The sequence below is a fragment of the Tachysurus vachellii genome, chromosome 23, assembly GCF_030014155.1.
Source record: "Tachysurus vachellii isolate PV-2020 chromosome 23, HZAU_Pvac_v1, whole genome shotgun sequence".
In the NCBI taxonomy this organism is placed as follows: domain Eukaryota; kingdom Metazoa; phylum Chordata; class Actinopteri; order Siluriformes; family Bagridae; genus Tachysurus; species Tachysurus vachellii.
The window spans coordinates 5,856,876-5,882,044 of record NC_083482.1 but is presented as its reverse complement, the minus strand read 5'-3'; the positions used below and the strand labels follow the sequence as shown (position 1 = coordinate 5,882,044).

The following is a 25,169-nucleotide window of genomic DNA, read 5'->3' as shown; positions in this document are numbered from 1 at the left end:
GGTTTTCATTCCAACCAAGCAAAAGCCAGACTCTGTCTCTTTAGTAGACTCGGATGTGGCTTCTGCTTGGTTGGAATAAAAACCTGCACCCACACCGGCCTTTTCCGGATAAGATTGGACACCGCTGGGTTAAGGTGTTGGACTACTGAAGGTTCGAATCCCAGGTTCACCAAGGTGCCACCCCAGTGCAAGGCCCTTTACCCTCAATTGCTCCATTGTATAAAATGAAATAAAGATGTAAGTCACTTTGGATAAGGCTGTCTGCTAAATGCAGTGAATTTAAATGTTAATTAGCGGATTAGATAAATACGGTCTGCCGGAAGAAGGGACAACATTACAGGAGCTGGGTCAGGAACCTGCGATCTAAATTGAAGTTAAGTCGATGTTAAATCTGACCTCTCCAAGATGGCACCGACTTTAACGCAACTTAGTTTCGTTTCCGGTGAAACTTAATCACGTGACTAGATTTGAGTTGACACGTGAGGAACCCTATTGCATTGGCAAAAATTTCTTTCCTGTTAAGGAGGGGGACGTAAAAATAATGGCGGAAACATGTGGCCAAGTGCTATTAGGGTCGGGACTGACTGTCCTTTCCCACCCTCTTATGTATATTAAGGTCTTAGTACAGGTAAGAGCTTGTGGTGTATCTGTTATAATGTTATACACGTAAACAATGACACGTTTTTAGTACACATACGTGACGCTGAAGGGGAATTAGCTAAGATGCTAATGAGGTAAAGGTTAGCGTTCATGTCGAGCTAAAATGTCGTGTAAAATTAAACTGAGAGCTGAAAGAGTTTTGTGTTTTAATCCACAATGTGTCTAAATATCTTATAAATCACCAGGCGTTGTGTTTGTCCTCTGTATGATGATGCTGTCTGACATTTAGCATTAGCTTTACATTAGCTGCTTCTAGCATTGGGGTAAATTCAAGGTTTCCTGCCTTCTTTATAAGTGCTAGTTATTTAAGATATGAAATAAGACCTAATACAATCAGTAAGAAAGGGATTTGTTATCATTTATGTGCTTATAATGAGTATGTGAAGTCACTGGTGTGTGAAACAGGAAGCTGGATAAGATCCACTGTGTACAACCTCTCCAGTTAGTCATGGAGATTTGTGTTGTTATCCTCTGCTGGAGTGTAGATGAAGGTTATTGGGGTTCTGATTGTATACACAACATCTTATATCATAATAAATATCATCCTACAGGAATATAAAGATTTCTAGTACGAATTACAGGGATAAGGGATAGATATATAGTGTTATAGAGTTAATCTTTTTTTAATTGAATTTTAAAATTTAATTGTATATATTCACTTATTTCTTCTTCTTCTTATTATTATTATTATTATTGTTATTGTTATTGTTATTATAGATTTATTTCTTTTTCTCTCTCTTCTGTTTCCATACTTCTGTAAAGCTGCTTTGAGACAATGGGAAATAATTAAAAGCGCTATACAAATAAATTGAATTGAATTGAAAAATATATAATAGTTTAACTCATTATGGATCTCATCCGTATACGTCACACGCACTACTGCTGCTGTATATCGTACAAAAAGCATATTGTTACACAATACTATTATTTGCACTACCATGAACTTCTCACACTTTATGTACATAACTGGCCTGTCATGTTCTGTATTCATATTTAATACTCATACTGTCTGTATTGTATCTCATCGTCTGTGTTATCTTGTATAGTATGGTGTTATTTATGTCTGTACTTTTGAGAGTCACAAAGCGCTGGAACCAAATTCCTTGTGTCAATACACTTGGCCAATAAACCTGATTCTGACATCAGTGTAATCTTGTCCTCTCTTTTCAGAGGAAAGTATCAATAGTATTTCATGCATTTTTAATAAATTGTCTTTGATCGTTTGCTTGCCGAAACGTGTTACACGGATATGGTTATCTGAAGGTTCTTGGAATAAAACATCTAAATGTACTGTCCAATTTATTAGGAACATGCTCGTGCTGTTGTAAACTCTACCATAAGCTTCTAATACATAACGCAGTATTTGAATCCACGCAAAATATTAGTTATATGCGGTTAATCCCCATTTACATAAGTGGATCTATGCACAAAATAGTGGATCCCACTATGTGGGATGCACAAAAATGGAAGAAACTATGGGTTTTTTCTTATTCTTATCCATGTACAACCTCTTAATAAACATGTGGAAAGCTTGAGTATAAAGTTTGAAAGGAAGTAGCAAAGACTGAATGAAGCTAGTACAAAGCCTAGCACAACACAAAGCGGTAACACACAGTATAAACATGCAAGAACAATTAAAAACGGATAACACATGAATTAATTACATAATAACCTTCAAAAAATCTTTTTTTTCTCTGAATTTCAGGTGGGACATGAACCTCTTCCGCCTACTCTTGGCAGAAACTTGTTTGGCAGACAGGTGTATCAGCTTCCTGGCCTCTTTGCCTATGGTAAGATCATTGAATTTAATTCCATATAGTTAGTTAAACCTATTAAAATATGTATCATTTGAGATGAGCCAATAATATTACTTTAGAGAGGAGAGCTTGCCATTGCACTAATTTACAAAATCTCTTGTGACCTCATATTCTTAAATTATTGTATATATCATTGCTTGAGTATGAAACTGACTTCTCCAACGAAAGAGGACACGTTCCCCTAACACACACACACACACACATATATACACACACACACACAAAGACATGGTTATGACTCAAGATTATAAGCAGCTGTTTACTGCGTAAAGCAAATGATAAGGACGTCATTTATTATTTCCACGTATTTGTTTGAGATCCAAAGATGAACATGAGGAGAGATTCTTTCATGTCCTTGTATTTAGAACATAGCAAATTTGGTGGGCAAAAGTATTGGAACAATAAATAACACTTGCTGTTTGGTTGCATATTTCTTGCTTGTAATAACTGCTGGTCATTCTTTCTGGTCACTTTTGGTAAAGGTTTGTCTTGGTTCCAGTATTTTTCTGGCTCATCTCTGTATTTTCATTGCAATTTCCAGTTTGGCTTTCTGATTCTTACCGCTAATGATTAGTTTGTATCTTGTGGTATGGCCTAAAAAAATTCTGCTCTCAAAAAATTTTAATGCTTTATAGTGATCTCTTCACACTTGCACTATGGACGTTGGTGGTTCTCATATTGTTTGTCGACATTAGTAATGCATAGTGAGCTGTTTTAAATCTTTTAATCTGTTTAGTTAATAGAGTCATATTGAAGCTACATCTTATTGGGATGTATTGAGTTACACAGTTCTGTGTTATAACGGATATGTTCTAGTTTGCATACGTTTTAGTGATGGTGATAATACACTGAGTGTTTGATCAGAGCTCTGAGTTTGTGATTAGTGAAATGTGATCAATTACAGTGTAAATTAGGGATGGATCATGTGTTTAAAATGATTAGCCTTGCATAAACTTACTTTTATTTTTTTAACAGCCAAACACATAATAAAGATCGATGGGAAGGCAGGCCTGTTTAGAGGTCTTACCCCCAGACTGTGTGCAGGGACCATCGGCACTATTGTCCACAGTAAAGTGCTGCAGGTAAGACTGCTATTTTTTCGTCTTTGAGGACATGATTCAAACACAGTTGGGTGTTTTCTCCACTTTAGTGCACCTACTATGCTGGTTAATTAACTGATAAAGGTCAAGCAAGGAAATAAATTGTATGGGACTTTGTCCTGGAAGTCTGATTAAAAACCGCTTAAAGGGATACAAACATGAACAGTATGTTTAGTATGTTTTTGGCTATGGACAATTTCTGACCCAAAGTATGAGCAAAGTAAATATTTTTGGCTCAGTTATATGCTGTTGAAGTAAAACTAAAACCAAGAAGTAGAACCAACACTATTAGTTAGATTTATTATTTAGCACTATTATTTAGCCTTATTTTATTTTTATATCCAAAATCACTTTCAGTTGAGGTAAACTATTAAAAAATAAATAAAGGTCCTCACTTCAGTAAGTTAGAGCTTTAGCTACTGAACCACCAATTTCTTGTCCGAAGTCAACTGTTATAAATTAAGGTAGAAATAAACAATAACAAATGCTGCCATACCATAAAGAACACCCGTCACATCAAGTGTCTATCACTCTCTAGTGTCTCGGTTACATTCAGACAAATAGCCCTGTATCGAAGGAAAGGCAGATGAGGAAATTTGTTTAGCAATATTAGTTCAGTAAATAAAAAATAACTATCAAATCTTATTCTGTGATTTTTTTTTTATCATTATTATTATTATCACCCAGATGAGGATGAGGTCCCCCCTGGTTCTGGTTCATCTCAAGGTTTCTTCCTTATAACATCTCAGGACGTTTTTCCTTCACCTCGGACTTGTTCATTAGGGATAAATGTTAAATGTTCATTAGGGATAAATGTTAAATGTTCATTAGGGATAAATGGTAAATGTTCATTAGGGATAAATGAGATAAATAATAATTTAATTTCAAACTTTGCCATTTCTAATCTGTTTTTGTGCTTCTGTTACGCTGCTTTGAGACAATGACAGTTGTTTAAAGTGCTATACACAAATATTTATTATTATTATTTTTATTATTATTATTATTATTATTAGCCTTATTCATTCAGCTAATGTTTACTATGTAAATCAGTATAATCCTGTATAACCCAGTATAACCTTAGTTCATAACCAGCATGCATGTGACAGCTGATATGGTTATTTATATACAGCTTATTAATAACTCAATTTAATTATTCTCTATAGAAATGCCAGGAGAACAAACTGGAGGTAAGGGGACCATACTGTCTGTGTGTGTGTCTCTTTCTGTCTGTGTGTGTGTCTCTGTCTGTCTGTGTGTGTGTCTCTGTCTGTCTGTGTGTGTGTGTCTCTGTCTGTCTGTGTGTGTGTGTCTCTGTCTGTCTGTGTGTGTGTGTCTCTGTCTGTCTGTGTGTGTGTGTCTCTGTCTGTCTGTGTGTGTGTGTCTCTGTCTGTCTGTGTGTGTGTGTCTCTGTCTGTCTGTGTGTGTGTGTCTCTGTCTGTCTGTGTGTGTGTGTCTCTGTCTGTCTGTGTGTGTGTGTCTCTGTCTGTCTGTGTGTGTGTGTCTCTGTCTGTCTGTGTGTGTGTGTCTCTGTCTGTCTGTGTGTGTGTGTCTCTGTCTGTCTGTGTGTGTGTGTCTCTGTCTGTCTGTGTGTGTGTGTCTCTGTCTGTCTGTGTGTGTGTGTCTCTGTCTGTCTGTGTGTGTGTGTCTCTGTCTGTCTGTGTGTGTGTGTCTCTGTCTGTCTGTGTGTGTGTGTCTCTGTCTGTCTGTGTGTGTGTGTCTCTGTCTGTCTGTGTGTGTGTGTCTCTGTCTGTCTGTCTGTGTGTGTGTGTGTGTCTCTGTCCGTCTGTGTGTGCCTCTGTCCGTCTGTCTGTGTGTGCCTCTGTCCGTCTGTCTGTGTGTGTCTCTGTCCGTCTGTCTGTGTGTGTCTCTGTCCGTCTGTCTGTGTGTGTGTCTCTGTCTGTCCGTCTGTCTGTGTGTGCGGCTCTGTCTGTCCGTCTGTCTGTGTGTGCGGCTCTGTCTGTCCGTCTGTCTGTGTGTGCGGCTCTGTCTGTCCGTCTGTCTGTGTGTGCGGCTCTCTGTCTGTCTGTCTGTGTGTGCGGCTCTCTGTCTGTCCGTCTGTCTGTGTGTGCGGCTCTCTGTCTGTCCGTCTGTCTGTGTGTGCGGCTCTCTGTCTGTCTGTCTGTGTGTGCGGCTCTCTGTCTGTCCGTCTGTCTGTGTGTGCGGCTCTCTGTCTGTCCGTCTGTCTGTGTGTGCGGCTCTCTGTCTGTCTGTCTGTGTGTGCGGCTCTCTGTCTGTCTCTGTGTGTGCGGCTCTCTGTCTGTCTCTGTGTGTGCGGCTCTCTGTCTGTCTCTGTGTGTGCGGCTCTCTGTCTGTCTCTGTGTGTGCGGCTCTCTGTCTGTCTCTGTGTGTGCGGCTCTCTGTCTGTCTCTGTGTGTGCGGCTCTGTCTGTCTCTGTGTGTGCGGCTCTCTGTCTGTCTCTGTGTGTGCGGCTCTGTCTGTCTCTGTGTGTGCGGCTCTGTCTGTCTCTGTGTGTGCGGCTCTGTCTGTCTCTGTGTGTGCGGCTCTGTCTGTCTCTGTGTGTGCGGCTCTGTCTGTCTCTGTGTGTGCGGCTCTGTCTGTCTCTGTGTGTGCGGCTCTGTCTGTCTCTGTGTGTGCGGCTCTGTCTGTCTCTGTGTGTGCGGCTCTGTCTGTCTCTGTGTGTGCGGCTCTGTCTGTCTCTGTGTGTGCGGCTCTGTCTGTCTCTGTGTGTGCGGCTCTGTCTGTCTGTCGTGTGTGTGCGGCTCTGTCTGTCTCTGTGTGTGCGGCTCTGTCTGTCTCTGTGTGTGCGGCTCTGTCTGTCTCTGTGTGTGCGGCTCTGTCTGTCTCTGTGTGTGCGGCTCTGTCTGTCTCTGTGTGTGCGGCTCTGTCTGTCTCTGTGTGTGCGGCTCTGTCTGTCTCTGTGTGTGCGGCTCTGTCTGTCTCTGTGTGTGCGGCTCTGTCTGTCTCTGTGTGTGCGGCTCTGTCTGTCTCTGTGTGTGCGGCTCTGTCTGTCTCTGTGTGTGCGGCTCTGTCTGTCTCTGTGTGTGCGGCTCTGTCTGTCTCTGTGTGTGCGGCTCTGTCTGTCTCTGTGTGTGCGGCTCTGTCTGTCTGTCTGTCGGGTGTGTGCGGCTCTGTCTGTCTGTGTGCGTGCGGCTCTGTCTGTCTGTCTGTCGTGTGTGCGTGGCTCTGTTTGTCTGTCTGTCTGTGTGTGGCTCTGTCTGTCTGTCTGTCTGTCTGTGTGTGCGGCTCTGTCTGTCTGTGTGTGCGGCTCTGTCTGTCTGTGTGTGCGGCTCTGTCTGTCTGTGTGTGCGGCTCTGTCTGTCTGTGTGTGCGGCTCTGTCTGTCTGGTGTGTGCGGCTCTGTCTGTCTGTCGTGTGTGTGCGGCTCTGTCTGTCTGTCGTGTGTGTGCGGCTCTGTCTGTCTGTCGTGTGTGTGTGCGGCTCTGTCTGTCTGTCGTGTGTGTGTGCGGCTCTGTCTGTCTGTCGTGTGTGTGTGCGGCTCTGTCTGTCTGTCTGTGTGTGCGGCTCGGTCTGTCTGTGCGGCTCTGTGTGGATCTCTGTGTCTGTCTGTCTGATTTTTGTGTATGTAAGTATTGCAGTTGTTTTAATTAAAATACGTACACTGAAAATTGATTTCTGTACTTGTTTAAACATATCTGTCTGTTTTAAGGTCATGAACCCTGGCCAGAAAACAGAGGAGGGATCTTTTCAGCATGTAGTCAACGAGGTGGGTCAATAAAGTGTTGTTTTCACCTGCACAGTGCATAAACCACAGAGATACACATGCTGTCAAAGCCGATGGCTCTAAAGCCTCCCTTATTATTGTAACACAGTATTATGGTTCCGATTCTATCTTTTTTTTTCCTCCAACAGACAACAAAGGAGATGATAGCACGCTCCTGTGCCACAATCGTCACACATCCATTCCATGGTATTGCATTTCTATATTTGTTTGAATAAAAATGTACAGTTTCAACATTTTGTTTGATCTAAACATTTCAATTTTTCTTCATTACAGTGATCACCCTTAGATGCATAGTCCAGTTTATTGGAAGAGAAACCAAGTATAGGTCAGTCTGGGATCCACCCTCCTCCTCTTCCTTCCATACTGTGTTTTCATTTAGCTAACAGTGATGTTCTGTCCCTCTTTTCAGTGGTGTCTTTGACTCCATTATCACTATCTACAGAGAAGAGGGAATCCTCGGGTTTTTTGCGTACGTATTAAAATCAATTTGAATCCTGAAATTGAATCAGTTTTGAGCCTGCATGCTCCTTCACTTCATGCATTAATGCGTCTGAGCGTGTTTGTCGGTCTGTCTGTCCATTCCATAGTGGCCTCATCCCACGTCTTCTTGGCGATATCTTCTCTCTGTGGATCTGCAACATGCTTGCTCACGTTATCAACTCGTATGCAATAGACGACTCAGTAAGTACGAACAGACGCAAATCGTGATCGAATCTCCGGCATTCTAAAAAAAAATAACATAAAAAAAAAACACTAAGTAGTGAAAAGGCTTTATAATGTGATGAAACGTTGTGTGTTTTGATTTGTTTGTTGTAGATGAGTCATACGAGTGAAATGAAGAACTGCTCTCAGGCTGCCACTGGGGTGAGTAACATTTCTGGGGTTTGGAATAGCAACCTTAAATATTCTGTAATTGCCAAACTAATCTGTTCGTCCATTGTTCTGCCACATTCAGTTTTTTGCCAGTATGCTGACATACCCTTTTGTGTTGGTCTCTAATCTGATGACGGTCAATAACTGTGGGTAAGTGATTGCATGCCGATTTTTACATTTTAAAGATTATTGATATTTCTTTGCATTTTGGGAGACGTTTGTTGCACTTGGACTCGTTTCTATGGAAGTCTTAAATCCTAAAAAGCACTTTGGTGTTTTTTTAATGCTAATGTTTATAATTTAGTCTCTAATGTTTGCAGTGAATCCAGAAAGTTTGAACAGCCTCAAAGCTCATACGTATTTAAAGATCATCTCCAGCTATCTGTCACCTGCTGCTGCACCTCTTGATGTAATCACTTGGCAAATTACAGAAGACTTCCTTATTTTATTCTGATAAAGGTTCTATATAGGTGTGTGTTGAGGAAGGAGGGAGTCTCTTGTCTGTTTTTATTTCACCTTCACTCTGTTTGTGGTGCATTATAAACATTTGCGTGCTGTGTTTGTTGAATTTAAAGCTCACTAAAGCAATATAACCAGCTCTATAATACTCCATTTAAAGCTGCTATACAAAAAAGCACCTGCTCACATACTATGCTAATACGGCGAGCTCTCAATTGTGTGTGTTCGTGACACTGTTAGTATAGTTCTGTCTGCCTTATTCAGGAATATAAACCAAGCAAAACTATGAACGTGAAACTAAGTGAAAAAAAAAATCCTTAAGTTCAGAAACCACAAACATGTGATCAGCACTTTGCATAGGAATTCATTAGGAACGACATAGAAAGGAAGAATCTGGAGGAGACTCACATGAACATGTAAAACACCCTACAGACAGTAAAGCGAGCTCAGTCGGCACTTAATAAGATGTCCTGTAGACATGAGATAATTACATGGACTTTTTTGTTAAATGCTGTACATCATAACTGCAGTACATGCATAAAATTGTACCGTAAACTTTCCTGAATGTAAATTTCTTTTGTACGTCAACATCTTAACTAAAAGTGACAATGTCAGGTCTGAAGTCCTGTGTGTACCCTCAATATGTGCCTTCAACTCGGGTAGCTCTTTGCTTTGGTGAATCTCTGTTTTCTTCATCCACATGTACTTTTTCTAGGTTGGCTGGTGGTTTACCTCCTTATGCAGAAACTTATAAAACCTGGGTTGACTGTTGGAGACACCTGAACCGAGAGGTCAGTAAACCCGAATAAGTTTACCTTACCTGGGGGATGCCGGTTTGCCGTCACAGTCATTAGTCATTATTAAATAGTATGACCTCACTAAGACTCTTTGTGGCCTAATATAATGATTTAGGTTTGGGCTAATTCAGTGGATTTTTTTTTTTTTTGGATTTGTGACCATTTTTGTTTTTCAATAAATGTAGTTAGTCAAGTTAAGCTTTTATTGTCATTTCGACCGTACATGGAGGAGCCTTGATTCATAACACAACTAAGGGCTAAAAAGTAAATTAGCCTATTCACATAAATTACAAACTTGTGCAAACAGAATACAATACACTACAAGATGTGGATAAAACAAAATGGTGCAAATAAAGTTACTTTATTATTCTAAACATATGTAGACATTTTGATGGCAGCAGTTTGTAGCAGCATTAAAATGTGATGGTCAGAATACCCTATAAGATAGATAGTTTTCTGCCTAACTGAATAATAAGTAGCATTTAAAAATGATTTAAACTACACAGCATCCAGTTAAATTGATCTGAATATCTAAGCACACTGTATTTGTTTTTCCTTGTCTCTTTTAGGGAAATTTGAGCAGAGGCAACAGTTTATTCTTCAGGAAGGTGCCGGTGGGGAAGATGTACGCCATTGACCAGAAGCGATTTTTCTGAACAGGATATGCGAACAGCATAATCTAAATATGAGATGTATCGGGTGGGGAAGCTCTAAATCTTTTGTATGCACCTATGATGATTGGGTTTTTTTTGGGGGGGATACTCTTTCCATTTTTTCCATTAATGTCACAAACAGTTGCTTTGATTTGGAAATGTTATTTTAATATTTGTATCAGAAATACCTCTTTTACTAGAGGTTTAATATCAGAAACGCTTAGGAAATCCTGTTATTTAAATTAATATAAATGATGTTGCCTCTCATCCCGAAAAAAAACCAGTTCTAATCAAGCCATTTGCTTAATAGGTCTCATAGGAATGTTCTTGCCTCCCAGCACATATCTGCATTGACTGACTAAAAGTTCTTCTTACGCTGAATCTGTACATGTAGCCATTAAAATAATGAGTTGTGTTAAATGGTAGCTCTTGGGTTTTCTGTGCTGCATGTATGTATGTAAGTGGCCTGTAACGTTCAGATTTGCCTGGTTCTTCAAACCTGACCAGGTTTGTGTTCTGGAGAGCGAGCATGCTAAGCTGCTGCTCTAGAGTACATACAGCCCACTGTTATCAATCGTACTGTGAGAGAGAGATATGTGATCGATTTCTTTCTTTAATTCCCCATGTTTGACAAATTTGGGCTGTATTTTTATTAACATTCTGACTGATCCCAATAAATCCAAGTTAGCCTTTTTTTGGGGTGCTTGGCTGTGTTTGTTTTTTTTCCCTGCATATGTTTGATTGTGTGAATATATGCATATGCAGATTGTATCATCTGATGATAACAGAAAGTACTGTCAAAATTGTGTGATTGTTGTGAAGGATCATAAACATTACTTGGCTAAAGTGCGAGATTTCATTTAAATATTGTTTGTTACAATATATAAAATGCATACATTACTTTTTCAGCATTTATACAATTATCTCCATAATTAATCTCTAGATTTGGTGACACACTTAAACAATAGAAAATACAGAGATCTTTTTAAGCTTAAACCTATTTTTATCTGCAAAACACTGATTTTGATTATTGGCTCCCAATATCTGAAAAATATCTCATGCGTTTTCTGGGTCTGTGGTGGAAGAAAAAGTATTTTGACCCAATGTGTGGTCTAATCGTTATTGGGTGGGGCTAAAATGTTAATTGTGCCTCAGTAGGCCAACCAGCTCATTTTTCTGCAACCCTAAAAGTCAAAATAAGTGTCTACCTCTGTTAAACTTCCAGGACTGCTAGAGCATTTTTACGGAAGTGACGACAGAAAAAAATGACATTAATAATAAAAGATTTGAGCTGTGACTTTTTATTTGTGATCTTGTCTGGGCTAATTGCCTGTATGCTAACAAAAAAATATATATACATATATATATATATATATAATATACACACATACGTACACACACACACACACACATATAGAACTCTGGCAGCTGCATTTTGGACTAACTGTAGCCTATTTATTAAAGATGTAGGACAACCACCTAGTAATGCATTACAATAGTCTAGTCTAGAGGTCATGAATGCATGAACTAGCTTCTCAGCATCAGATACAGATAGGATGTTTCTTAGCTTGGCAATATTTCTAAAGTGGAAGACGGCTGTTTTTGTAATATGGGTGATATGATTTTCAAAGACAAGTTGCTGTCTAATATAACACCCAGGTCTTTCACTGTTGAGCTAGAGGTTAGCTTCTGTGTACTGATTTTTAGACAGATAAGTAGTATTTCTGTCTTATCAGAGTTTAACATCAGAAAACAAGTCATAAAATCTTTTATCTCTCTTTTATGGCACTCAGTTATTTTCGCTTTTTCATCTGGTTTTGATGAGATATATAACTGGGTATTGTCAGCATAACAATGGAAACTAATCCCATGCCTTCTAATGATGTTCCCTAAGGGAAGCATATATATTTAGAAAAGCAGAGTCCTATAATTGATCCTTGAAGGACCCCTTAATTAACTGCCAATAAACTGGAGGATTCAAGATTTAAATCTACAAAATGGTATCAGTCAGACAGGTAGGATCTAAACAAACTTAAAGCCTGTCCCTGAATACTTGTGTAATTTTGTAAGTGATCTAGGACAATGTTGTGATTTATAGTGTCAAAACAGCACTAATGTCAAGTAGAACTAATAGTGACATACAGTCGGTCCGAAGCTAAGAACTAAAGCCATTTGTAACTTCTGTGCTATGATGGGGACTGAAACATGACTGAAACTCTTCAAAGTTATTGTTCTCCTGTAAGAAGGAGCACAGTTGAACAGACAACCTTTTCTTGTATTTTATACATAAACAAAAGGTGTGAATCAGGTCTGTAATTTGATAGTTCATTATGATCTAAATTAGGTTTCTTAATGAGGGGCCTAATAACTGCCAACTTGAAGGATTTAGGGACGTGACTTAAAGATAACGAAGAGTTAATAATATTAAGAAGAGGCTCACCAGCTTTATGTTTACTTGTAAAGCACTGTAGTTGTGAGTGTAGAGCTTTAGGTGAAACTGGGGCACGAGATGCTGTCACGGGTTGAACATCAACTGTTTTGTTCCTGATACTTTCAATTTTGTCAGTAAATAATCTCAAAGTCCTCACTACTGAACTGTGATGGAATAGTGTTTTCAGATCTCTGATTTTTTTGTTAACATAACCACTGTGCTAAATAAAAACCTGGGATTGTTTTGGTTATTTTCTATGAGTTTGTTTAGGTGCTTCAGCTTTTAGAGCCTATTTATAGCTGGACATACAGTACTGTCTTTATACTATACTCTACTATTATACTTATTCTAAAGACCTCTAATTTAGTTTTTCTCCAGTTTCGCTCAAGGTTACGGGTTGCTCTCTTGAGGGTGTGAATATGACTATAAAACCATGGTGCAGGTGTTTTAACTCTAATCAGATGGGGGCAACAGTGTCTAATGTGCTAGTGAATAGCGGCTATGCTTTTAGTCAATTCATCTAGATCGTTTGTGTTTTTAAGGGTATAGTAAGAAGTTGAGACAGGTCAGGCAGATTATTTGTGAATCTGTCTTTAGTGGTTGGAATAATAGTTCTCCCGAGTCGATAACGTGGTGAGACAGTCTGTTCTTCAGGTAGTGTGTACAGAATGAGGTCATTCTCTGTGATGTCATCATTTTGAGGTACGATATCTATATCAGTGACTTCTATTCTGTGTGATATTATTAAATCTAGCGTATGATTAAGACGATGTGTTGGCCTAGTGATGATTTGTTTAAGCCAAAATGAGTTGAGTTTAGTTTAGTTTAGGGGATGTGGTAGCCTTGTGGCTAAGGTGTACCAATCGGAAGGTTGTGAGTTCGATTTCTACGTCCACCAAGCTGCCACTGCTGGGCCCCCGAGCAAGATCCTTAACTCTCAATTGCTCAGTTGTATAAAAAAAATTAGATAAAAATGTAAGTCGCTCTGGATAAGGGCATCTGCTAAATGATGTAAATGTAAAAAGGTTTAGTAGGTCCATAAATGTGAGTCCTAAAGTATTATTTGTATTGTCAATGTGAATGTTAATATCTCCTACAATTAACGCTTTATCAAAATGAACCAATAGGTCTGAAAGAAAACCTGCAAATTCTCTAAGAAAATCAGTGTAGGTCCCTGGGGGTCTATACACGGTTGTTGTTTTTTTAGAGCACAATTGCTTCAGCAAGTTCCTCTTCTATGAATGTAGCTGCCTGCTTTGTTATTCTCGCTCATGCCTAGTTTGTCAACTGTTGGGCCATCACGCCTGGTAAGAAAAGGAGCTGAAAGAGATTTGCATGATGGATTAAAGCTCCTGTCACATCTTCTTCCAGTGAGTCAGTATATTCCAGCCATCCTGGCTTGTGTGGTGGAGATGAAGCAGTTTTGGGATAAGCCATTTTATAATATACACATCAAAGGTTTTTAGAGGCTTCTAAGTTACCAAGTTTCTTCATCCATTCTTCAGTGTGGAAGTTACCAAACAGTGGAAATCACAATAATTCCAAGAGAAGACCTACCTGTTTCCAGAGACTTCATTTATTTGTCTTTGCTTCCTTGACCACCTTCTATCTGGTACCTCCAGATCTACTGTAGACAGATGATTTTGACAGCCAAAAAGACAGTTTCAGCTCAGACTCAGTTTCAGCTGGCTGATATGTTCTGATCTTACACACACCCTTGAGGTTTGAGGTTTAACCGAAGTCTGATAACCCACTTCTGAAAGCAGGCAGAAGGGAATTGAACACAAGTATCTGCTGCAGCTTCAGTTCATGATTCTAGCATTGTCAACATTGGCTGTACTGCACATAGCAACCTGCCTGCATTCGACCGAGTAGTAAAATAATAGCTGATACACTTTGGGGTGAAAGTAGCTTTGCACTTTTGAATCATCATTTCTGTTTCAATGTTGAGAAGTAATCAGCCCTCGGAAATTCAGAATAGAGACCTGGACAGAAACTGTAATGCTTTGTAATATAAACTGCAGACATAGCCCAATGAAACCTCTCTCTCCCTCTCTCATTTACGTTTACAGCATTTGGCAGATACCCTTATCCAAAGCGACATCCATCCTCTCTCTCTCTCTCTCTCTCTAAGCTCTTAATGTGTTGTAGATTTTTGCATAACAGTTTATTTTCCTACCTCACTTTTTAACGGTTCTTTCTCACCCTCCTTCTCTCTCTCTCTCTCTCTCTCTCTCTATCTATCTATCTATCTATCTATATCCAAGATAATTTCCGAGATGGTGCTGCAGATGGCTGCTTTGGCACGACTCTCTCCAGTACTTTCTTTGATTTTGTTTACTTCCTGTGTGTTTGGTCACCCTACTGTGATAACTTACACCAGAGAACTGCTTAACATCAGGCAGTTCACTCCAGACTACTTTTCACCAGTTTTTACAAACCCGGAAAGTTTTTTGGAACTCTTAGTTGGAGGAGCAGCTGCGCTCTATGGCACATGGAGGAGACGAACCTGGCAAACCTCTGCTCATTGCTGAACAAAATGGACAAACTGTTTCTTCTAAACAGAACAAACAATGACTTTGCACGCTCCGCTGCTCTCTGTTTTCCCGGACAGTGCATTACTTCTCTCAGGCTTCCATTTACACCGAGCGGATCATGTAAAGGAGCTATACGGTAAAATGAAAGGCGGTGGAATCTGCTTTTACATTAAGGACTGTTGGTGTACAGATGTCACAGTGCTGAATAAATACTGCAGCCCAAACCTGGAATCACTGTTCATAAACTGTAAACCCTTTTATTCACCACAGAAATTCTCTGACCAACGTGAGTGATGCACTGCGCAACCTGGCAAACCAAATATCAGGCTTGGAGCAAAATAATCTGGATTCTCTTTTTATTATCCTTGGAGACTTTAACAGAGCAAAACTAACTATTGAACTTCCAAAATACAGACAGCATATAAATTGTCCCACAAGAGAGAAAAATACACTGGATCATTGCTACACAATTCTTAAGGACGCATATCGCTCTGTACCCTGGGCAGCCTTGGGGAACTCTGATCACTGCTTGGTTCATCTTATTCCAAAATACAGGCAGAAACAAAAATCTGCTAAGCCTGTAGTCAAAACAGTGAAGAGATGGACCAGAGAGGCAAAGCAGGAACTACAAGACTGTTTTGACTGCACTGTTCAAGTTCAAGTTTTCTTTATTGTCAGCTCTTCCACATGTACAGTACATACATAGAGAATTGAAATTGTATTTCTCTCAGTCCCAAGGTGCATAATATTAACAATGGAATTTAAATAAAGCAGTGCAAGGCATGTGCAGATAAAGTGAAAAATGAGCAGACTAATGCTTCACAAAAGTGACTGGTGCATGTTGTTGTATGTTAGTGGGAGGGGGGAGTGGAAGGACCTGGGGATGTGGGATCTGGAGGGGTGTGTTGGGTTCATAGATCTGTGGTGCCTGGGGCAGAAAAGGGAAGTGGAGGCAAGTTCGAGAGCGAGTTCAGCTTTCTGACAGCCTGATGAATGAAGCTGTCCTTCAATCTGTTGGTCCTGGCCCGGAGACTCCGCAGTCTCCTCCCTGATGGCAGCAGACTGAAGAAGCTGTGTAATGGGTGGGTGGGATCAAATGCAATGCAGAGGGCTTTGTGGGTGAGACGGGTCTCGTAAATGTCCTGGAGGGAGGGGAGAGAGACACCAATAATTTTCTCAGCTGCTTACACTATGCGCTGTAGCGTCTTCCGGCAGGATGCGTTGCAAGCACCGTACCACACAGTGATGCAGCTCGATAGTATGCTCTCGATGGTGCCTCTGTAGAAGGTGTGCATGATGGGTGGCGTTGCTCTGGCTGTTCTCAGTTTGAGACGCAGTTTGAGACGCTGTTCTCAGCAAGTAGAGACGCTGCTGTGATTTCTTGGCCAGTGCTGCTGCGTTTTCAGTCCAGGAGAGGTCCTCTGTGATGTGCACACCCAAGAACTTGGTGCTACTCACTCTCTCCACAGTGGCACCATTGATGGTCAGAGGAACTTGAATACCGGACTGACGTAAAAAGCATTTCACTGTATGTCGTACTCTGTATATATGTGTAATGTGACAAATAAAATTTGATTCGATTTGATTCTGATTCTGATTCTGATTCTGATGGTGACATGGCAGTAGCATGCAGCAGCCACTCCGGATACACTCCGGAAAATTCCTTGTGTGTGTCAACAAACTTGGCCGATAAACATGAGTCTGATTCTGATTGACTTGACTTGACTTGATATTAGTGAAGACACGTGTTTTCTAAACCATAAGCCTCCTAAGCTGCAATGTATTCTTGTGACAAAAAAAAGTAATTACTTTGATTATGCAAACAGTGATGAAAAAGCTAAGACAGTTTTAAAAGTATCTACAGTTGTAATTTAGCTGACAAACCCAAAAAAATACTCAGGTCACTAGTTATTGTTGCCCTGTAAATAGTCCATAAGGCCGAAAGAGGGCGGCGGAGCTGCTTGATGACACAGAAATTAGCAACGAAGAAAAGTCACAGCGCTTCAAGATGGCGTCTTTGAATGACAGATCAGTTTGGGATGAAGTGGAGGTTTGTTTTATTTTCTTTAATCTTCCGTGTACTTTCGACTCGTATTAAAGCTGGCACTTTAAAAATAAACATGTGTACAATGTGGGTATGTGATTCCCGAAGGTTAATAGACAGATAAACTCATATTTATCTGGCTGGCTAATTCGTCCCGGGTGCCGCTATTCGTAGTGCTGTAGCATGACACGGTGAATTTTAGGTGTCGATTCGTTATTTGACACGTTTGGATCAGTAACTCTAGTCCTTAAATTCTACATCACAAATATATCGTTTAGTTTCGTTTTCATAAACGCTTTTCTGTAACAAAACGAATACATGCGATTGTTAAGCAGGCTTTATTGTGGCTAGCATAACAATAGCTTGTTAGCACTTTTTGTTAGCAAGCTAAGTAGCTAGCTGCCTGCAACTGAGGTAATTGTGTTGGTCTAGAAAACTAAAATATTTTTAATATAATATGTAATAGAAATTATGAATTTTCATTTCCTTTTGTCTCAAAACAGCTTTACAGAAGTATAGAAACAAAAGAGAGAGGAAAATATAAGATAAATATATAATAATAATAATAATAATTATTATTATTATTATTATTATTAACACAAAAATAAATAAATGAATATACACAATTAAAGTTTTAAATTATTTTAAAAAATATTAATTTAAAATACTAATTTAAAATACTCCCTGAGAGGACATGAGGAAGAAACCTCGAAAGGAACCAGACACAGAAGGGAACCCATCCTCATTTAGGTGACACTGAACAGTAAATAGTGTAAATGTAAATAATGTCATTTCTACAACAGTTTATAATAGTAAACTAACTAACGGGTCATCGTAAAACGTATCGCGTCGTATGAGAGATTTTCTGTACATTATCCATTCTAGATCAGATCCTACAGAAAAGTCTATGCACTATCTGCATTTAACCGGTCACTGCCGGTTAGAAACCAGGCTTTGGTTTGTAACACAATTTCACTGAAATTTCGAAACATTTTTGCATTTCGCAGGATGGGATCGGTGAGGAGGTCCTGAAGATGTCTACTGAGGAAATAGTTCAGCGAACCAGGCTGCTGGACAGTGAAATAAAAGTACAAAGATTTAATACTGATCACATACACAAGTTGTGATTTTGGCTTTTCTGTTTAAATAACTTCATAACCTGCTGAATTTTAACCCACAGATCATGAAGAGTGAGGTGCTGCGAGTCACTCACGAGCTCCAGGCGATGAAAGAAAAAATCAAAGAAAACACAGAGAAGATTAAAGTGAATAAAACTCTGCCGTATCTTGTCTCTAATGTCATAGAGGTAAGCGATATTAAGCGTTCTGTTTTAAGATTATCATGTAAAGCTTTTTTAGTTTGTTAACCTAGTCTAAAAACACACAAGATTCTAGTGGAAATTAAAGGGGAAATATAAAATCTTAAAAGAAACATCAGAATCAGGTCAATTCTGGAATTGGTTCCAGCTGTTTGTGACTCTCAAAAATACAGACATAAATAACACTATACTATACAAACTCTACAAGACAATGCAGATGATGAGATACAATATAGACAGAATGAGTATTAAATATGAATATGGAATATATGACTGGTCAGTTATGTACATAAAGTGTGAGAAGTGCATAGTAGTGCGAATAACAATATTGTGTAATATTTAGTTTTGTGCCATATACAGCAGCAGCAGTGTGTGTAACATACAGATGATGTGATGACTGACCGTTCTGATAATGCAGTCCTTGTAGATAAAGAGACTACCAAAAAAGTGACCTTGTAGATAACATGACTTTCAAATCCCCTAATTTTTATTTATTTATTAGTTAGTTCATGGTGTGCAGTTAGTCTTGAGCTTTTTTTGGTAGCATGTGTCTATTCCACCCATCAGACTAAAGAACATAATAAATATAACAAATTATAATAAAATAAGTTGCATTTAATCAGAAAAAAAAATTTGACCAAATGTACTTTTTTCCACTTTTAATTATTCAGACAATTGTGTAATAAACAGCACTAGGGCCATGCAGGTACACCATTTTGTTCACATTCACATGGGCTTTAATTGTGAGTTTTACTGCACACCAGTGTTAAATATGAGGCAGTGCATTTTTAGAAACAATGGTTGGTTTTGTGCAGTTTCTGCTCCAGTTCTTGTATGATGTTCATTGGTATTTTCAGTCTGATACCTATGTTATTTGCAGCTACTGGATGTAGACCCCAATGATCAGGAGGAGGATGGTGCCAACATTGATTTGGACTCACAGAGAAAGGGGAAGTGTGCAGTCATCAAAACATCCACAAGACAGGTAGGTCCCACTTATTTTATTTAGTTTTTCCTTTTTTTTTATCTTGTTTATTTATCTATCTATCTTTATTTATTTATTGTCCTGTTTCCTACAATAACCCTTTGAATGTTTATTTATTTTGTGTTTATTTATTTTTATTATTTATTTTAACACTGTTTATAAATGTCCACTAATGTTCTTGTTTGTTATGCATAACTTTACCTACAGACATATTTCCTGCCTGTAATTGGCTTGGTTGATGCTGAGAAACTGAAACCTGGGGATCTTGTGGTGTGTAAACATTTTCATTAGCTCATTTCACGATACATTCACATTTTAAGAGAAAGTGGAGATAGACAAACTTGTTTGTGTGTATGTGTGTGTTCAGGGTGTTAATAAGGACTCCTATCTGATTCTGGAGACTCTGCCCACTGAGTATGACTCTAGAGTGAAGGCTATGGAGGTGGATGAGAGGCCCACTGAGCAGTACAGCGACATTGGAGGCCTCGACAAGCAGATCCAAGAGGTAACGAAACTCTCTGCCTTAATCAAAAAATGAACTACCAAATTTATCTCTATATGGACTAGTGTTAATTTCGTCACCTATTTTTAATTTAGTCTTAGTCTTAGTCTTGTGCCAAATGTCCTTGTTAGTTTTAGTCATTCACATATCTTCTTTTGTTAGTCAAGTTTTAGTCGACTAAAAGTCTCGTTGTTTTAGTCTAGTTTTAGTCAAAAGAAAACTCAAGGTATCTTAGTCAAGTTTTAGTCGACTAAAAATCTTTTAAATTTTAGTCTAGTTTTAGTCAAGAAATTGCAGCTTGACCACATCTGGAATCTATTGTAAGAATAAATACAAGGAGGCCTCATTAAATGCAATAATATCAGTGTGTGTGTGTGTGTGTGTGTGTGTATATATATATATATATATATATATATATATATATATATATATATATATATATATATATATATATACACATACATACACATACATATATATACACACACACACACACACACACACACACATACACATATATAAATTACCAACTTAATGCAAGTTATACATGGTATTGCGCACACACCATTATTGATGATATTTGGAGCAATATTACATGTAATTGTTAAACTTCATTCCCTTACATATACATTTGCTTTTAAGCCTAATTATTAATTTTGATTATAATGTGATTGTGACAGAGGCGTGGGAAGAGGTTTCAGGTTGGGGTGCTGAGTTTTTTCTGTCACCACTTTTGAATAAGAAACAATATCAAGGCTATAAAACTTGTCAAAACTCCACAAATCACAAAAGTATCAGTGAGAAGTTGAGAACACTCGTTTAAACAGTGCATACACTCGAACTTGACCGCACATCACATTTTTTACTTTAATGATACTGCTTTTAATCGTAATACAAATACCGCTCATCGGGACATAAGCTGTCATGTACAATAAAAGAGCCTGTGCAGCGACAGGAAATATAATTTAACACAAAAAGCCGCCTAGACCAGGGGTGGACTTGCGCTCAGGATTATTTATTTATTTATTTATTTATTTATTTATTTGAGCGGCGTGTGGACGAATTGTTTCTACGCACACACTATTTTATTTCTTGATAACAGACCGCTGCGAACTATAACACACCGTTGCCATGAAAAACAGAGCGTTACCATGGACACACAGGATTCTAACCGTAGAGACGGAGCGCACTATTTTCTTTAGAGGACGCAATACAATCGTTTTAAATCAATAAACTCCTTTTTAAATCATCATTTTGTGTCAAATTATCGATTTATTTGGTAGGTAGCAATATAAAAAGCAGGATCCGCTTCGTGGACCTGTAACTCAAGCAACAGCGCGAAGCTGCGAACTCGTTGTGAATATTTTAAAGGCGTAACAGCTGATGAAAAAGCAGAGACATTTGTAGACGAAAATGAAGAGAGATTTTATCTTAGTTTTTATTTTATACAAAACATTTTCGTCTCGTCTTTTTTCGTCAACAATAATGCATGTTAATTTAGTCTTAGTCAGCGTTTTTGGACAGTGGTGCAGTCTTGTCATCGTCTCGTCTTAGTCATGAAAAAAAAAGGTTGTTGACGAACATATTTCGTCTCGTCTGACGAAATTAACACTAATATGGACACACAGTTACTATAACTCACAATATAATCCCTTCATGCAAACTACATGACCCAAGCCAACACACACAGCTCAAGTGTAATACTCACACACATACAGACCAAAGATTGTGTTTGACCTGTGCTAGTTCATGCTAGTTAGCTTTATTTCTTTACAGTTTTGTTTTGTCACTGAAATTGAATCTATGATTGATAAAGTAGCTGATGTCCGCTCTCTCTCTCTCTCTCTCTCTCTCTCTCTCTCTCCCTCTCCCTCTCCCTCTCTCTCTCTCTCTCTCTCTCTCTCTCGATGTCTCTCTCTCTCTCTCTCTCTCTCTCTCTCTCTCTCTCTCGATGTCTCTCTCTCTCTCTCTCTCTCTCGATGTCTCTCTCTCTCTCTCTCTCTCTCTCTCTCTCTCTCTCTCTCTCTCTCTCTCTCTCTCTCTCTCTCTCTCTCTCGATGTCTCTCTCTCCCTCTCTCTCTCTCTCTCTGTGTGTGTTCCTATTCAGTTGGTGGAAGCAATCGTCTTACCCATGAACCATAAGGAAAAGTTTGAGAATTTGGGTATCCAGCCACCAAAAGGTGTTCTGATGTATGGACCACCTGGAACTGGCAAAACCCTTTTGGCCAGGGCTTGTGCTGCACAAACCAAAGTAAGTCATCAAAAATAAATAACTGAGTCATTCAGATTGACTGTTTGTTACAGCCTAAGTTACGCTGTAGTACTGAAAGGAGGAGCAGCTTCACACAGTGACATTTTCTAAATGATTTCTTTACTGATATCTGCAAAATATCAGGAATTAAGCTGTTTGATTCCATAAATATTCATATAGTGATGTGTATATTCAACATCCCCTTTTCAGCCCTCTTTTCTCTTCCTTACTCGATGTAGGCAACGTTCCTAAAGTTGGCAGGTCCTCAGCTGGTGCAGATGTTTATAGGAGATGGTGCAAAGCTGGTACGGGATGCATTTGCTCTTGCTAAAGAAAAAGCCCCTTCAATCATCTTCATCGACGAGCTGGACGCCATCGGAACCAAGCGCTTTGATAGTGAGAAGGCTGGAGACAGAGAGGTACAGAGGACCATGCTGGAGCTGCTCAACCAACTCGATGGCTTTCAGCCTAACATGCAAGTCAAGGTACAAAACCAACTTTATAATAAACTATGGACAAACGTGGGTTTTTGTTCTAAAGGACGCATCACTCATCTGTGCTATTGTTTATCACTAAGAGATGGAAAAGAGAATTATTATTTTGTATCTGATGTGATCTCCATCTCGGTCTTCATCATGGAATCATAATCAACCCTGACCATCATTAAAGGAAGTGCTAACCTTAGTCTGTTTTGCTAGTACTTGACCGGATGCTAATGTTATGCTGTTATTCGTATTTACTATACTATAAAGGTATTATATTGTAATGTTTAAATAAAATTTGACAATCATCCTTATGCAGGGTTCTTTAAATGCAAATAAAAATTACCATCATGCGCTATTGTAAATTAAAATTTGAACTGTGATTTATTCTTCCTTGCAGGTGATTGCTGCTACTAATAGAGTGGATATTCTGGACCCTGCGCTGCTGCGTTCAGGCCGGCTGGACCGTAAGATCGAGTTCCCCATGCCTAACGAAGAGGCTCGTGCTCGTATAATGCAGATTCACTCGCGCAAGATGAACGTCAGGTAAATGCTTCCATGTATTTATTTCCTGGGACCGTATTTATCTCCTGATGACATTTTTAACTAAAAGGTTTAGAGAAAACTTAAAAAAAAATAGAAATGATATGTTTATTTATATGTGTTTTATTATACATATTGAAATATATCATATTTTCAGATGAATATTTTATTACAGATATGCACGTGTTCATAACTAGCAGCAGTTAGACTGAAGTTAGAAGTAACTGACTCAAAAGCAGACTTCTGACAATCATGACATTTATTTGTGTCATGGTTGTTTTCTTCAACACACACATTTGACGTGTTCTGTTTTTATTGTTATAAACTAAGCTCTTAATATATGTGATGTAGATTTTTGCATAACAGTAGAATGTTTATTTTTCTACCTCACTTTTTAACGGTTCTTTCTCACCTTCCTTCTCTCTCTCTCTCTCTCTCTCTCTCTCTGTGTTTATTTAGTCCTGATGTGAACTATGAGGAGTTGGCTCGCTGCACTGATGACTTCAACGGTGCTCAGTGTAAAGCTGTCTGTGTTGAGGCTGTAAGTCAATAATGTCCCCTCATAATTAATCAAGTGTTTACCATTATTGAGAAAATTATAATAATGGCTTCATTAGCTCACTTACAGTCTGGAACTGGTCTGATAAATCATCTAATCAGAGCTGGCAAATGAATTTCAATAGGACCAAAGAGTGGAAATATTTAGGTGGGGTGGGTTTGGTAGGAGTGGCAGAGGTTGAAGAGCCAGCTACTTGTATATATCACCTTACAATCCATGTGTTGGACTAATTTATTGAGTATTAGCTTTGTTATGATTGCTAGATTTCAGATATGTCTACATGATGCAGTCCTGTGGTGTAGCACATAACATAATTAAATCCTGCACGAGATTTCTCTCAAACCTATTTCTTGATTAGAATTCCGGCTAAGAAAATAGTCATCACTATTGGGTCTCGTTCAGGTCATGACATTTTGTCTGTTTCATATTTTGTGTTAACACCTTTTAAAAAGTGTGTATTGTGTTTTTAGGGTATGATCGCTCTGCGCCGTGGGGCCACTGAGCTGAACCATGAAGATTACATGGAAGGTATTCTGGAAGTTCAAGCCAAGAAAAAGGCCAACCTGCAGTACTATGCTTAAGCCTGGGAGCTGACTGTATGAATGTGTGTGTGTGTGTGTGTGTGTGTGTGTGTGTGTGTGTGAGACAGCAATGTGAAATGGTAACTGATCAGCTCGGTTCATCTTGAACTCCTCCGATTATTATAACCTCTAAGGAACATTTTTCAGTCTACTGTTCTATTTGTCAATATACACTTAAAAAATAAACTTTTTTTCATTAATGTACTTTGACTAATTTTGTGTAACCTTTTGAGCATCTATATTATTCCTTAAATATCCTTAAATATTCAGAACTTATTTTAAGATGGTTCAGCATTACATTAATTATGTTAATTATACATTAATTACATTTTCTTTATCAATCTGCATGTTGTGATGTTGGGGATGTGGTAGCCTGGTGGTTAAGGTGTTAGTCTTGTAATCGGAAGGTTCAAATCCTGCCACCACTGGGCCCCTGAGTGAGGCCCTTAACCCTCGATTGCTCAGATGTATAAAATGAGATAAAATGTAGGATGCTCTGGATAAGGGTGTCTGACAAATGCTGTAAATGCAATAAATCTGCAAACACTACTATGATACTGAAGCTTAAAAAGCATTACTATGTATATGTCCAAAGCATGAATGCACTGGGTCTTATTTTCTGTCACTGGACATCCAAGACGTAGACAGGACTGTAATTAAAGCACCTATGTTGGAATGGGTAATAAAAACTGCTGCAGCATTGAGGGTAGTGGATTCTTCTCGGTAAAGTGTCAGTAGAGTAAACCAGACTATACATCTGAGAACTGAAGAAAGATTGCCCGAGTCCTCCGCAACAAAGATCTGAGAGTTCTATGCTCCGTTTGGAAATGTCATTTTATTTATTTATTTGTTTATTTATTTGTTTAAATTAGGGT

The 25,169-nt window shown here is 38.8% G+C and overlaps 2 protein-coding genes across 2 annotated transcripts; both read left to right on the top strand.

The window, feature by feature from the left end:
- The first annotated feature begins 483 nt into the window (after positions 1-483).
- On the top strand, positions 484-10,755 carry mtch2 (mitochondrial carrier homolog 2). Its single transcript, XM_060859361.1, has 13 exons — positions 484-628; positions 2,366-2,450; positions 3,453-3,559; positions 4,741-4,764; positions 7,205-7,261; positions 7,408-7,465; positions 7,553-7,604; positions 7,689-7,748; positions 7,867-7,960; positions 8,096-8,143; positions 8,235-8,302; positions 9,327-9,402; positions 9,978-10,755. Exons 1-13 carry the CDS (start codon positions 542-544, stop codon positions 10,062-10,064), a joined length of 903 nt encoding a protein of 300 aa, XP_060715344.1. The 5' UTR covers positions 484-541; the 3' UTR covers positions 10,065-10,755.
- Positions 10,756-16,970: 6,215 nt separating this feature from the next.
- psmc3 (proteasome 26S subunit, ATPase 3) lies at positions 16,971-24,498 on the top strand. The gene is made up of 11 exons (XM_060859580.1): positions 16,971-17,079; positions 18,081-18,161; positions 18,254-18,379; positions 19,272-19,376; positions 19,584-19,646; positions 19,744-19,881; positions 21,986-22,129; positions 22,369-22,614; positions 23,012-23,157; positions 23,614-23,695; positions 24,184-24,498. Exons 1-11 carry the CDS (start codon positions 17,038-17,040, stop codon positions 24,292-24,294), a joined length of 1,284 nt encoding a protein of 427 aa, XP_060715563.1. The 5' UTR covers positions 16,971-17,037; the 3' UTR covers positions 24,295-24,498.
- The last annotated feature ends 671 nt before the right edge of the window (positions 24,499-25,169 follow it).